Below are 15,210 nucleotides of genomic sequence, written 5' to 3'. Positions count from 1 at the left end.
AAATGCGCGAGGAGCAGGGCGTTCTGGTCCCTCTAGGCTAGCAGGTCCTCCAAAGATCTCTATGATTTCTCATAAATATGTAAATATAGTAGGGGCGTGACGGCACTTTGGGCCCCGCCTGCTCGCCGAGGCTACGCTGGAAGACGGGTGTTCGGAACTCCTGGGTCCATTCCCATTGCCTCTGGCTCCTCCTCCTTTTGCTCTGCCCCCCGCCCCGCTCAGGCCGATTGCAAAATTCTTAGCTGTTCTTTGAGTAACCACACGTCCTCCACGCTCCTTTCCTCTTTATCCCACCCTCCTCCTCCCCGCGACTTTGAGGCCTCCGGCTTCAGATTGACAGAGCTGAAGGCCAATCGCTTCCGTAGAGCGCGTCGGCAAGCTCCGCCTCCCGGATGGCCGAGGCGGAGCCCGGACACAGCGACCCCTAACCCGTTCCACCAATGAGGAGACGCGGAAATCCCCGCCCCCGGGCACGAGCCAATGGCGCTAGCTGGGGGGGGGGGGGTGGCCACCGCCTCCTGGCGGCCGCGAGGTTTCACTGCAGGGGCACCGCTGGGCTCAGTGACGCTGCGGCCGCCTTCTGCTTAAGTCCGAATGCACCGGGGCGGGGGTGCGGTCGTGCAATAGGAAGCTGAGCGTCTTGCAAGCTTCCCGTCGGGCACCAGCTGCTCGGCCCCGCACCCTACCTGGTGCATTCCCCGGACACCTCCGGGGTCCCTGCTTGAGGTCCCCGGAGCCCCCTTCCAGCGCCAGCCATGCCTTTAAACCGCACTTTGTCCATGTCCTCACTGCCAGGACTGGAGGACTGGGAGGATGAATTCGATCTGGAGAACACAGTGCTCTTCGAAGTGGCCTGGGAGGTGGCCAACAAGGGTGAGTACGCCAGGCATTGGAGCCCTTGATGAGAAGGGCAGTACTGGATGGGGACCCGGAACTCTGAGTTGTAGGGGGACGGGGCTACAAGGGGAACCCTTGGGTCCTGGGTAAGGAGGCTGTGACTCCTGTGTCCTTGAGGAGGGGCTGGGAGGCCGGAGGTGAGTGGGAGAGGGATGAGTCGTTTGACTTACGTTGAAAGGAGGCTGGAAGCCCGGGTTCCGGGTCCTAGGGAAGAGGGCGCTAAAATGAAAGACTCCTGGGTCCCGGAGGGAAGCTTCGGGGAGACTAGATACCTGGGTGCTGAACAGGGAAGGGGAGGGGGAGATGGGACTTGTGTGTGCAAACCTGGGAAGCTGCCGGGGTTTCAGACTGTGGCCCTAACAGCATGGTCTAGGGGATAAAACTCCAGATTTGAGAGGGAGCTGACTGGGAGATGGGAGGCCTGAGCTGCAGTGGGAGGACCTGAGGATCTGGCTGCTGAGAAGGACTGGCGACGCTAATCCGCAGATCCCCCGGTGGGGAGAGGGCTGCGGGCCTGCATGCCTGAGCTTTGAAGGAGCCGAGGGCCTGAGCTATTAGTTCCTAGTAGAGGAGCCGGGGCCTGGGACACATGCGTACTCGAATAGGGAAGGCTGGGAAGTCCTAAGTTAGGCACGGGCTGGGCCCTAGGATGGGAGTGGCTGGGAGCTTGCATTTCTGTGTCTTGGGCTCCAAAAAGCTGAGGTTCTGACCTTGGAGAAGGCTGGGGCTCAAATCCCCAGGAACAAGCCAGTCCCCCACCTCAAAGAGCAGGGACTGAGGGGTTTCTTTGCTGGGTCTTGGAGGGGAAAGGGACTGGGTCTCCCAGGAGGAGAGGGGGGGCCCCTTGAACACACAGCCGGGTCTGGCCAGGGCCTGGGCTCCAGGAGGGTAGGAGGCTGGGGGCGGGGGCTCCTGGGTCTGGGATAGGGCCGTGGGCCCTGCATGCTTTGTCCCTAGTAAGGGAGAGGAAATTGGGAGGCAGGTCAGCAGGGTCCCTGGGGGCAGGAAGCGATCATGCAGGCTTCTCTTGGGCAACAGTGAGAAGCTGAATCCGTCATGAAGAGGGAATCTCCCTCACCGGGTTAAACCCAGCTCCTGTGAACTGGGAAACTCAGGAACCCGGGTCCAGGTAGTCCTCAGCTCTGCCATCCTTAAGCCCCAGTCCCTAATTCCTTCAGACCCAGGGGTCCCGGCTCCCAGCCCCTTCTCTCTCAGACCCGGAAGTCTAGCCTGAGCCCTGTCCTCCCTCAGGGTCCTGACCCCAGCCCCCTTCTCCCTTAGACCCTGGAGGACCGCCCTCCAGACCCCTGTCCCCTTGATCCAAGCCTCCAAACCCCCTACTCCAAATTACCGGCTCCTAGCCCCCTCTTCCCCCTGAGCTAGGGGTCTGGGGCCTGAGCACCCCCACGTCCCCAGCCCACCCCACCTCAGGCCCCAGAACTGTGGAACTCGGCCGGGGCCTGCCCTCACACGCTTGGGCCCACAGTGGGTGGCATCTACACGGTGCTGCAGACGAAGGCGAAGGTGACAGGGGATGAATGGGGCGACAACTACTACCTGGTGGGGCCGTACACGGAGCAGGGCGTGAGGACCCAGGTGGAGCTGCTGGAGGCCCCCACCCCGGCCCTGAAGAGGACACTGGACTCCATGAACAGCAAGGGCTGCAAGGTGGGACATGGCGCGGCCCAGGGCAGAAGGGGACGGACAGCCTGCCATCAGGGTGGAAGCCACAAACAGAGAGGGGGTGCGGGGTGATACCTTGAGCTAGAGAGCGAGGCATGCGTGGACGCAGGAACGAGGCATGATAGGACACCCAGACAGATGCAGGGCCTGGAAGTGGTGGGTAGATCCCAGACACTGGCAAAGGCACAGGCAGATGGCGAGTATGAGACAGACCGAGACGCAGATCCCAGAGGCCCCGGGCCTCAGACCCAGGGAGATAAAGAGCGGGCAGAAGATGGCCATGCGGGGCCAGCCTGGCCAACACAGCAAAACCCCATCTCTACTGAAAATACAAAAATTAGCCAGGCGTGGTGGCGCGCACCTGTCATCCTAGCTACTCGGGAGGCTGAGGCAGGAGAATCACTTGAACCCGGGAGGCGCAGGTTGCACTGAGCTGCTCTTGAGCCATTGCACTCCAGCCTGGGCAACATGAGCAAGACTCCGTCTCAAAAAAGAAAGCCAGCCAGCCAGCCAGGCAGAGCCAGGGAGAGGGGGCCTGGGGTCAGGCAGGAGCAGCATTCTGGAGCCTAAAGTTCAAGTTCATCCTCTCCACTGGCTGCCCTTGTGTCCTTGGCTAATGGACGTGCTGACAGCATCTACCTTCTAGAGGTGCTGGGAGGATGAGAGAGTTAATAAGGATAAAGTGCTTAGTGGAGTTCTTGAAGTTAGCACAGTGTGTGGGCGGTGATTGTCTTTTTATTTTTTTTGAGATGGAGTCTTGCTCTGTTACCAGGCTGGAGTATAGTGGTGCAATCTTGGCTCACTGCAGCCTCCGCCTCCCAGGCCCAAGTGGTTCTCCTGCCTCAGCCTCCCGAGTAGCTGGGACTACAGGTGCCCACAGCCACACCTGGCAAATTTTTGTATTTTTAGTAGAGACGGGGTTTGACCATGTTGGCCAGGCTGGTCTCGAACTCTGAACTCATGAGTCTCCCAAAGTGCTGGGATTACAGGCGTGAGCCACCGCACCCAGCTGTGATTGTTATTATGATCTTCGTTCTTATTGTCACTATAAACGGCCAAGCTCGGAGAATGAGGGGGTCAGGCAGACGAAGGGAGAGGCGCGGATGGAGCCATGGGCAAGGAGTAACAGGGAGACCGACTAGGAACAGAAAAGAGGCCGCCAGGTGTTTCAGAAAGTCAGACCTAGAAGGAGGGAGAAGCATGGAGTATCGGGGAAGACGGGAGAAGTCAGCGGGTAGAGCCACAGGACAGAGTCTGAGATGGGCAGATCAGGGGATAGAGAGGAGCAGGAGTCCCAGGGCCGCAGGATGAAGACGGAAAGAGACACACTGCTGTCCCAGGAGAAAGCCACAGGCAGCAGGACTGAGGGACGGACAGGTCCGGGTCCAGGAGGCAGAGCCACTGCAGCTCCTTCACTCGTTTACAGCCTGTGGTTTGTGTTGGGGTCTGGAATCCATTCAGGCCCTACTGTGTCCCTAAGGGACCCAGGAACAGCTTGGTCCCTTCCTGAGGGCAGCTGCTTCCCACGTGCTGGGGGCCTAAGAACAGCGTCCCCACCCCCCCCACCCCGCGCCGCCAGCAAAAGGGCAGACGACAGCTGGGAGGAGGAGGGGCCTCAGAGCCAGGCCCGGGGCAGGAAAGAGCCAGGTCAGTGAGGAGGGAGGCTGCTTCTCCGCTGCGGTGGCAGCGGGCCCAGAACCAAGGCGACCATCTCGGGGAGGAACGCAGCCAACTGGAGAAATGAGGCAGAGGCAGAAGTGAGGCAGCAAGACTCAGAAGCATGGCCTGGGCTAGAAAAACGCAGCCCTGGGGCGTGGACGAGGATGGGCTATGTTAGCAATGTGTGGCTCAGGCCGGGCGCGGTGGCTCACACCTGGAATCCAGCACTTTGGGAGGCCGAGGCGGGCGGATCACCTGAGGTGGGAGTTCGAGACCTGCCTGGCCAACATGGAGAAACCCTGTCTCTACTAAAAATACAAAATTAGCCAGGCGTGGTGGCGGGTGCCTGTAATCCCAGCGACTCAGGAGGCTGAGGCAGGACAATGGCTTGAACCCGGGAGGTGGAGGTTGTGGTGAGCCAAGATCTCGTCACTCCAGCCTGGGCAACAAGAGTGAAACTCTGTCTCAAAAAAAAAAAAAAAAAGGAAAAAAGTAATGTGTGGCTGTGGGCTGGACGCAGTGGCTCATGCCTGTAATCCTGGCGTTTTGGGAGGCCAAGGTGGGAGGATAGCTTGAGCCCAGGAGTTTGTGACCAGCCTGGGTGGCATGATGAAACCCCGTCTCTACTAAAAATACAAAAAATTAGCCAGGCATGGTGGTGCATGCCTGTGATCCCAGCTACTCAGGAGGCTGAGATGGGAGGATCACCTGATCCTGGGAAGTCAAGGCTGTAGTGAGCCATGATGTTTTTTTGGAGGTGGAGTCATACTCTGTCCACCAGGTTGGAGTGCAGTGGTGCAGTCTCGACTCACCACAACCTCCACCTTCTGCATTCAAGCAATTCTCCCACCTCAGCCTCCTGAGTAGCTGGGACCTCAGGCGCATGCCGCCACACCCAGCTAAGTTTTTGTACTTTAGTAGAGACGCGGTTTCACTGTGTTGCCTAGGCTGGTCTCGAACTCCAGAGCTCAGGCAATCTGCCTGCCTCGGCCTCCGCTGGGATTACAGGCGTGAGCTACTGTGCCTAGCCCAGTGAGCCATGATCGCACCACTGCGCTCCAGCCTGGGCCACTGGAGTAAGAACCAGCCTAAGAAAGAAAGAGAGGGAGAGAAAGAGAGGAATGGAGGAGGGGAGGAGGGCAGGAAGAGAGAAAGTCAGGCAGGCAGGTAGGAAGACAAGGAGGGAGGGAGGGAGGAAAGAAGGGAGAAAGGGAGGAAGGAAGGAAGGAGGAAGGAGGAAGGAAGGGAGGGAGGAAGGGAGGGAGGGAGGGAGGGAGGGTGGGAGGGAGGAAATGTGGCTGTGGACTACAGCGTGGGCCTATGGATAGAGGAAAGAGGTCGCAGGTGACAGATATGTGATGAAAGGAACAGAAGGCAACAAGGGGAGGAAGAGTTGGCAGCATGAACAGTGAAAAAATCATCACAGGCTGGACACAGTGGCTGATGCCTGTAATCCCAGCACTTTGGAAGGCCGAGGCAGGCGGATCACTTGTGACCAGGAGTTTGAGACCAGCCTGGGCAACATGGTGAACACTGTCCTTACAAAAAATGTAAACATTAGCTGCGCGTGGTACCGTGTGCCTGTGTCCCAGCTACGTGGGAAGCTGCCGTGGGAGGATTTTTTGATCCTGGGAGGTCGAAGCTGCGGTGAGCTGTAATTGCGCCACTGCATTTCAGGCTGGGTGACAGAGCAACACCCTGTCTCTGAAAATAAAAAAGAGCCTGGTTTGGTGGCTCACACTTCTATCCCATCACTTTGGGAGGCGAAGCAGGAAAATTGCTTGAACCCAGGAGTTCACAATCAGCCCGGGGAACACAGTGAGACCCCATCTCCACAAAAGATTTAAAACTTAGGCAGCCATGGTGGTCCACACCCACAGGAGGTGAGGCGGGAGGACTGACTGAGCCAGGGAGGTTGAGGCTGCACTGGGGCATGTTTACACCACTGCACTCCAGCCTGGGCAACAGAGCAAGACCCTGTCTCAAAACAGAAAAGTAGTATCCCTGGAAGGAATTAGCATCAGAAAGAAAAAAAAATGGGAGATGAAGATGGTTGGCAAGAGGAATGTGGCCACAAGTACAGAAACAAGGTAGCAGGTAGGAGAATGATTAGCAGGGTGGCCAGACAGGGCGGTGGGGGCACAGAGACAGGACATGTGATGACATACTTGGTTATAAGCAGAGAAAGGGGGCAGGGAGTGGGACAGGGGTAGCAGTTATAGAAATTAAACAGGAGGCCAGGTGCAGTGGCTCACCCCTGTAATCCCAACACTTTGGGAGGCCGAGGAGGGCAGATCACCTGAGCTCAGGAGTTTGAGACCAGCCTGGCCAACATGCTGAAACTCCGTCTCTACTAAAAATACAAAAATTAGCCAGGTCTGAGGGCGGGTGCCTGTAATCCCAGCTACTCGGGAGGCTGAGGCAGGAGAATTGCTTGAACCAGGAAGGCGGAGGTTGCAGTGAACCAAGATCGTGCCATTGCATTCCAGCCTGGTCAACAGAATGAGACTCCATCTCAAAAAAAAAAAAAGAAAAGAAAAGAAAAGAAATTAGGCCTGGTGCAGTGGCTCAGCCTGTAATCCCAGCACTTTGGGAGGCCGAGGCAGGTGGTTCACGAGGTCAAGATATCAAGACTATCCTGGCCAATATGGCGAAACCCCGTCTCTACTAAAAATACAAAAATTAGCTGAGCGTGACGGTGGGTGCTTGTAGTCCCAGCTATTCGGGAGGCTGCGGCAGGAAAATCACTTGAACCTGGGAGGCCAAGATTATGCCACTGCACTGCAGCCTGGGCAACAGCGCAAGACTCCATCTCAAAAATAAATAAGAAAGAAAGAAAAGCAGGGGACAGGGAATATATTGCAACAGAGATGGAAAAAAATGTGTGGTGGGAATAAATCACGCAAATAGAGAAATAGGCTCAGGCAGCAGGTGAGAAATTAGCAGCAAATACAGAAACAGAAGGGAAGAGAGCTGAGGCTTAAGTCTAGACAACTGCCCGCAACCGGGAGAACCACAAATGCGTGCAGACATGAGGGTGAAGCCCTGATCCTTTCTGTGGTGCCCCCCGCAACCCCAGGTGTATTTTGGGCGCTGGCTGATCGAGGGAGGCCCCCTGGTGGTGCTCCTGGACGTGGGGGCCTCAGCCTGGGCCCTGGAGCGCTGGAAGGGAGAGCTCTGGGATACCTGCAACATCGGGGTGCCGTGGTACGACCGCGAGGCCAACGACGCTGTCCTCTTTGGCTTTCTCACCACCTGGTTCCTGGGTGAGGTAGGTCCCACTGCAGTCCCCATCTGTCACTTTCCACCCATACCTGAAACTGCAATAACCATCAGCCCCCAGGCCAGAGGATGGGCTTTTCCCTGGGCATTCTGGGAGTCATAAGGTCCTTTAATCCAAGGATTAGCTCTGACCTTTGGGGACATGGACATCCAGGGACCCAGGATCTTCTTTCCTCGGACACCCGAAACTCTTGATGCCAACTTCATTTACTCCAGTCTTCCAAGCGTAGGAATTCTGGCTCAACGTGAGGCCGGCGAGCTGTCCCGGGGAATTCTGGGAGTTGTAGTTCTCTAGGGTGCTATCGCTGGACTCGGCTCTCAGATGCTGCCCCGGATGCTTACGAATTCTCAGCCTGACCTGCCTTTGGCCGCCTTCTGGTTTTAAAAGGCTCCAGAAGCTTAATTTCCAGGCTGGGTACGGTGGCTGACGCCTGTAATCCCAGCACTTTGGGAGGCTGATAGGGAAAGATCACTTGAGGCCAGGAGTTCAAGATGGCCAACCCTTCTCTCTACTAAAAATATGAAATAATTAGCCAGGCGTGGTGGCAGGCACCTGTGATCCCATAACCCAGCTATCTGGGAGGCTGAGGCGTGAGAATTGCTTGAACCTGGGTGGCAGAGATTGCAGTGAGCCAAGATGGCACCACTGCACTCCAGCCTGGGCAACAGAGCAAGACTCTGTGTCCAAAAAAAAAAAAAGAAAGAAGAAAAAGCTTAATTTCCCATGCCCTGGGTCAAATAATTTAGGAACTGGCTGCTCCTATGGCATTCTGGGAGTTGTAGTCCTTTTGCCAGTGTTGGATGCAGACACTGTACCCTTGAGACAAGGGGTCTTTAGGAACTATGTCCAGGACCTGGGGACATGAAAACTTCAGTGTTTCCTGTCTTACCCTGCCAGGACTTAGGTTGGCCAAAAAATCCTCAGTTCCCATCAACTCCTGGGGAGCCAGTCACTTGAGCCCAGGAGTTGCTGCCTCAGGGATTTCCAGTTCCCTATCCAGTCGGGATTGCTGCCGTAGGCTGCTGCCCACTCTGTGCAGTGTGGTGATAGATGAACCTCTCCCCAAGTCCCTGTCCCTACTGGGGATTGCCAGTTCCCTTCCTGACACTCGTGGAGACAGCAGCCCTCTCCCTGTTGCCCCGCAGTTCCTGGCACAGAGTGAGGAGAAGCCGCATGTGGTTGCACACTTCCATGAGTGGTTGGCAGGCATTGGACTCTGCCTGTGTCGTGCCCGGCGACTGCCTGTGGCAACCATCTTCACCACCCATGCCACGCTGCTGGGGCGCTACCTGTGTGCTGGTGCCGTGGACTTCTACAACAACCTGGAGAACGTGAGCTGGGACTGTGGCAGATGAGGGACTGAGAGTATGCCAGGATAACCCAAAGCTCCGGGGAGCCCAAGGGGATGGCGTCCCCTCTCCTCCCAGGACCCAGAAGTCCAAGTCCCAAGCCCCCTCCTACCTCAGACCCAGGAATCCAGCCCCCAGCAACAGTTTCCCTTAGGACCCCGGATTCTGGACCTGCAGAGTCTTCTCCCCAGTCCTTCTAACCTGACTGTCGTCCCCTCCCACCCAGTTCAACGTGGACAAGGAAGCAGGTGAGAGGCAGATCTATCACCGCTACTGCATGGAAAGGGCGGCAGCCCACTGTGCACATGTCTTCACTACCGTGTCCCAGATCACCGCCATTGAGGCACAGCACTTGCTCAAGAGGAAACCAGGTAGGGGCCGGGCTGAAGTCCCCAGACATGAATGAGGCAGGCAGCTGTCTATGCCAAAGCCAGTTGCTCCTAATCCCAAGAAACCCACTGTAAACTGAAATGGCATGGGCTGGGCGTGGTATATTCCCAGCACTTTGGGAGGCTGAGGTGGGTGGATCACGAAGTCAGGAGTTTAAGGCCAGCCTGGCCAAGATGGTGAAACCGTCTCTCCTAAAAATACAAAAATTAGCCGGGCATGGTGGCACACGCCTGTAATCCCAGCTACTCAGGAGGCTGAGACAGAAGAATTGCTTGAACCCAGGAAGCGGAGGTTGCAGTGTGTCAAGATCGTGCCACTGCACTCCAGCCTGGGTGACAGAGTGAGACTCCATCTCAAGAAAAAAAAAAAAAGTGTAAACCGAAAATGTATTTTGGCTGGACACAGTGACTCACACCTGTAATCCCAGCACTTTGAAAGGCCAAGGCAGGAGGATCACTTGAGTCCGGGAATTTGAGACCAGCCTGGACAACATGGCGAATCCCTGGCTACAAACTTTGCCAGACATGGTGGGGTGTGTGTGTGTGTGTGTGTGCCTGTATCCCCAGCTACTCAGGAGGCTGAAGTGGAAGGATTGCTTGAGCCTAAGAGGTCAAGGGTGCAGTGAGCTGTGATCGTGCTACCGAACCATCTGGGTGGCACGGAGAGACTCTGTCACAGCCTGAGTGACACAGTGAGACCCTGTCTCAAAAAATTGAACATCAGAGTTTAGCCTAGTATACCTTAAATGTGCCCAGAACACTTTATGTTAGCCTACAAGTGGGCAAAATCATCCAATACAAACCTATTTTATAATAAAGTATGAATATGCCGGTTGTGGTGGCTCACACCTATAATCCCAGCACTTTGGGAGGCTGAGGCTGGTGGATTATGAGGTCAGGAGATCAAGACTAGCCTGGCCAAGATGATGAAACTCCATCTCTACTGAAATAAAAAATTTGCCAGGTGTGGTGGCAGGCGCCTGTAATCCCAGCTACTCAGGAGGCTGAGGCAGGATAATTGCTTGAACCCAGGAGGCAGAGGTTGCAGTGAGCCTAGATCGGGCCACTGCACTCCAGCCTGGATGACAGAGTGAGACTCAGTTTCAAAAATAAATAAATATTTCACACCATCATAGAGTTGAAAAATCGTAACTTGCCCGGGCGCAGTGGCTCACGCCTGTAAGCCCAGCATTTTAGGAGGCCAAGGTGGGCGGATCAGCTGAGGTCAGGCATTCGAGACCAGCCTGGCCAACATGGCGAAATCCCCTCTCTATCAAAAATACAAAAATTATTTGGGCGTGATGTCAGGCGCCTATAATCCCAGCTGCTCAGGAGGCTGAGAGAGGAGAATCACTTGAACTCAGGAGGCAGAGATTGCAGTGAGGTAGATTGTGCCATTGCACTTCAGCCTGGGCGACAAGAGTGAAACTCCATCTCCAAAAAAAAAAGAAAGAAAAGAAAAATCATTACCTGAACCATTGTAAGTTGGGGACCATCGGTCACCGTTTTTTCCCTAAAGAATAGAAAACTGCAGCTCCCAGAAGGCTGTGGAGGTGGTGACCTGTATTTGAGGCTCTCTGACTATACACTTTGGAGGCTAATGGGAGGTATAAATAATTTCTTTCATATTAATTTCAGATATGCTAAAATTCTGATTGGTCTTATGAAAGGGAATGAAAGATCAGTGGACTCTGTTTACACTCCAGCGTTGGCAACAAAGCGAGACTCCGTCTCAAAAAAAAAAAAAAGAAAAAAGAAAAATTAGCTGGGTGTGTAGTGCATGCCTGTAGTCCCAGCTACTGGGGAGGCTGAGGTGGGAGGACTGTTTGAGCCCAGGAGGTCGAGAATGCAGTGAGCTATGATTGTGTCACTGCTCTCCAGCCTGAGCGACAGAGAGAAACCCTGTCTCCAAAAACAAAAGGCGGGAGTGGGGACCTCATAGGAATGCTATTGAAAGAAAGAAATTGCAAAAGGCAAGGGGCATTTCCTTAATTTATTCATTCAACCACAACATTGATCTGAATGAACAAATAAAACATGGGACCCTCACCCCCAATCCCAGATATTGTGACCCCCAATGGCCTGAATGTGAAGAAGTTTTCTGCCATGCATGAGTTCCAGAACCTCCATGCTCAGAGCAAGGCTCGAATCCAGGAGTTTGTGCGGGGCCATTTTTATGGGTACGTGGGGCATATACCCAGGCCTTCAGAGAGGAGGGCATTGGGAGCCTAATCATCTAGAACTGGGGGAGGCGGTAGCTGGGAGCCCAGACTTCTGGGTCTGAGGGAGGGGGCACCTGGGTATTCGGCCTCCTTAGTTCTTGAGTGCTGGAATGGTGGGCTGAGGATTAAAGGAAACCCCCATCTAAAGAGAAGAACTGGCTGGGCATGGTGGCTCACGCCTGTAATCCCAGCACTTTGGGAGGCTGAGGTGGGCGGATCACCTGAGGTCAGGAGTTCAAGACCATCCTGGCCACCAACTTGGTGAAACGTCATCTCTTAAAAAAAAAAAAAAAAAACTACAACTCCCAGGAGGCCCATGATGCCTCTGCATTACCTGAGCTATCCTCTGACCCCACCCATACCTTCTGGGATTTGTAGTTTTGTAGGCCAGGGCTAGTGGGTGAGGGCTTTGGGCTTTACTCTGTCTTGTGGGTTCTTTAGGCATCTGGACTTCAACTTGGACAAGACCTTGTACTTTTTTATTGCTGGCCGTTACGAGTTCTCCAATAAGGGTGCTGACGTCTTCCTGGAGGCCTTGGCCCGGCTCAACTATCTGCTCAGAGTGAGCCCTGGGCTGTGAGGGGGCAGAGGGAGGGCAAGAAAAGCTGTATAGAACTGGGGAGAGGCCGGGCGCAGTGGCTCACGCCTGTAACCCTAGCACTTTGGGAGGCCGAGGTGGGTGGATCACCTGAGGTCAGGGGTTCAAAACCAGTCTGGCCATCATGGTGAAACCCCATCTTTAAAAAAAAAAAAGAACTGGGGAGAACAGCCGGGTGCAGTGGCTCACACCTGGAATCCCAACACTTTGGGAGGAACACTTGAGCCCAGGAGATAGAGACCAGCCTGGGTAACATGGTGAAATGCCATCTCTACAAAAAATGCAAGAATTAGCCAGGCATGGTGGCTCACATCTGTAGTCCCAGCTACTTGGGAGGGTAAGTGAGGAGGACCACTTGAGGCCAGGAGGCGGAGGTTGCAGTGATCCAAGATCACACCACTGCACTCCAGCCTCTACTGAAAATACAAAAATTAGCCAGGTGTGGTGGCATGTGCCTGTAATCCCAGCTACTCAGGAGGCTGAGGTAAGAGAATCTCTTGAACCCGGGAGGTGGAGGTTGCATTGAGCCGAGATCACACCACTGCACTCCAGCCTGGGGGACAGAGCAAGAATTCGTCTCAAAAAAGCAAATAAAATAACTAGAACAGAGACCCAGGAAACCAGGAAGATGGGGTAGGAAAACCCCTGTGTGTGGTGGGGGCCGTGAAGGGAGTATAGAGACCTAGACAGGTCAGAGTCCAAGTGGGGACTGTCCTATAATTCTTGACAGGAAGGGGTATGGCAGGGTCCCAATGGTCTTGGCAGAAAGGCTGGCTGGTCCCAGGCTTCCCCCAGGTGATCCTGACCTCCCCCTTCTTTCTGCTCAGGTGAATGGCAGCGAGCAGACAGTGGTTGCCTTCTTCATCATGCCGGCGCGGACCAACAATTTCAACGTGGAAACCCTCAAAGGCCAGGCCGTGCGCAAACAGCTTTGGTCAGCAGCCCTCGGCTCAGGACCCCTGCCCAGCCCACTCCCAGCTGTGTGCTTTGGGTCCTGTGTTTCTCCTAGAATCTGTCTTTTTTTTTTTTTTTTTTATGAGACGGAGTCTCTGTCGACCAGGCTGGAGTGCAGTGGTGTGATCTCAGCCCACTGCAACCTCCACCTCCCAGGTTCAAGCAATTCTCCTGCCTCAGCCTCCCATGTAGCTGGGAATTCAGGCACCCACTACCACACCTGGCTAATTTTTGTATGATTTAGTAGAGACAGGGTTTCACCACGTTGGCCAGGCTGGCCTTGAACTCCTGAGCTCAAGCAATCCACCTGCTGTGGCCTCCCAGAGTGCTGGGGTTATAAGCTTGAGCCACCACACCCAGCCCTCGGGTCTCAGTTTTGTCATCTGTGACATGATCAACCTGCCCCAGTGATTCCCAGCAAAGTCACTTCCTTGAGACATTTCCAGCTCGAGGGCAGTAAGAAGGCACGGGCAAGAAATGTGTGACAGTGTGACCAGGGCTCTGATATCAACCCAGTGAGATTCCACTCACACCACCTACCCTCACTGACTTGCCCAGTTTAGGCAAACCACTGCCCCTGTCTGAACCTCAGTTTATTTTTCTTGGCTTTTTTTTTTTCTTTGCCAGGGAGGAGACGAGGTCTCGCTCTGTCACCCAGGCTGGCGTGCAATGGCGTGATCTCGGCTCACTGCAACCTCTGCCTCCCAAGTAGCTGGGTACAGGCGCACACCACCACACCCGGCTAATTTTTGTATTTTTTGTAGAGACAGGGTTTCACCATGTTGGCCAGGATGGTCTCGATCTCTTTACCTTGTGATCTGCCCACCTTGGCTTTCCAAAGTGCTGGGATTACAGGCGTGAGCCACTGCGCCCATAATCCCTCTTTTTTTTTCTTTTGAGATGGAGTCTTGCTCTGTCATCCAGGCTGCAGTGCAATGATGCAATCTCAGCTCACTGCAACCTCCACCTCCCAGGTTCAAGTGATTCTCTTGCCTCAGTCTCCTGAGTAGCTGGGATTACAGGCACCCGCCACCACACCCAAGTAATTCTTTGGTATATTTAGTAGAGACAGGGTTTCATCGTGTTGGCCAGGCTGGTCTCAAACTCCTGACCTCAAGTGATCTGCCCACCTTGGCCTCCCCCAGTGCTGGGATTACAGGCATTAGCCACTGTCCCCAGCCCAGTTTCTTTTTCTTTTCTCTGATTTTTTTTTTTTCTGTCGCCCAGGCTGGAGTGCAGTGGCATGATCTCAGCTCACTGCAACCTCCATCTCCCAGTGAACCTCTGTTTCTTCATCTGTAAACCATTCATTAGCAGCAGATACTCATGGAGCCTCTATTACTTACCAGGCACTCTTCCAGGTCCAGGAAATACAGCCGTGAACCAGAAAAATAAGATCCCTTTCCTCATAGAGCTTGCATTCTAGAAAATCGTGTAGATAGAATTTATTTTCGGGCAAAAGTAAAGCAGAACTGGAATATGAGACGGGGCTGTCAGGAGAGGCCACATTGAGAAAATGTTATGGGGCAGAGAGGGGGAAAGGTCATGACAGAGCAAGCCCTGTGGGTATCTAGGGAGCAGCAAATGCAAAGGCCCTGGGCATGTTTCAGATGCGGTGGGGGGCCGGGCTAGGTGGCTCACGCCTGTAATCCCAGTACTTTGGGAGACTGAGGTGGGCGGATCACGAGGTCAAGAGATCAAGACCATCCTGGCCAACATGGTGAAACCCCATCTCTAAAAAAATAAAGACTCAGTGGGGACAGGCGTGGTGGCTCACGCCTGTAATCCCAGCACTTTGGGAGGCCAAGGCGGGCAGATCACGAGGTCAGGCGTTCGAGACCAGCCTGGCCAGCATGATGAAACCCCATCTCTACTAAAAATACAAAAAATTAGCTGGGCATGGTGGCTCACACCTGAAATCCCAGCACTTTGGGAGGCCGAGGTGGATAGATCACCTGAGGACAGGAGTTGGAGACCAGCCTGGCCAACATGGTGAAAACCCTTCTCTATTACAAGTATAAAAATTAGCTGGGCGTGGTGACACACATCTGTAATCCCAGCTACTTGGAAGGCTGAGGCAGGAGAATCCCTTGAACCTGGAAGGCAGAGGTTATAGTGAGCCTAGATCGCACCACTGCACTCCAGCATGGGCGACAGAGCAAGACTCCGTCTCAAA

The 15,210-nt window shown here is 54.5% G+C and overlaps 1 protein-coding gene across 3 annotated transcripts in view; it reads left to right on the top strand.

The window, feature by feature from the left end:
- Positions 1-553: 553 nt before the first annotated feature.
- Positions 554-15,210, top strand: part of GYS1 (glycogen synthase 1) — a 27,617-nt gene continuing 12,960 nt past the window's right edge. Inside the window, exons 1-9 of one of the 3 annotated variants that reach the window (XM_037728481.1) lie at positions 858-873; positions 1,936-2,026; positions 2,384-2,565; positions 7,319-7,510; positions 8,668-8,853; positions 9,098-9,242; positions 11,323-11,440; positions 11,924-12,044; positions 12,908-13,014. In XM_037728481.1, coding sequence (XP_037584409.1) covers positions 2,545-2,565; positions 7,319-7,510; positions 8,668-8,853; positions 9,098-9,242; positions 11,323-11,440; positions 11,924-12,044; positions 12,908-13,014 — 890 coding nt within the window. In that variant the 5' untranslated portion in view covers positions 858-873; positions 1,936-2,026; positions 2,384-2,544. Of the gene's footprint in view, positions 874-1,386; positions 1,786-1,935; positions 2,027-2,383; positions 2,566-7,318; positions 7,511-8,667; positions 8,854-9,097; positions 9,243-11,322; positions 11,441-11,923; positions 12,045-12,907; positions 13,015-15,210 lie in introns of those variants that run through there. The other 2 variants (XM_017500505.2, XM_037728480.1) reach the window with 2 other exon arrangements.

The sequence above is a fragment of the Cebus imitator genome, unplaced genomic scaffold (assembly GCF_001604975.1).
Source record: "Cebus imitator isolate Cc_AM_T3 unplaced genomic scaffold, Cebus_imitator-1.0 Scaffold266, whole genome shotgun sequence".
NCBI classification, from domain to species: domain Eukaryota; kingdom Metazoa; phylum Chordata; class Mammalia; order Primates; family Cebidae; genus Cebus; species Cebus imitator.
This window is presented reverse-complemented; position numbering and strand designations above follow the sequence as displayed.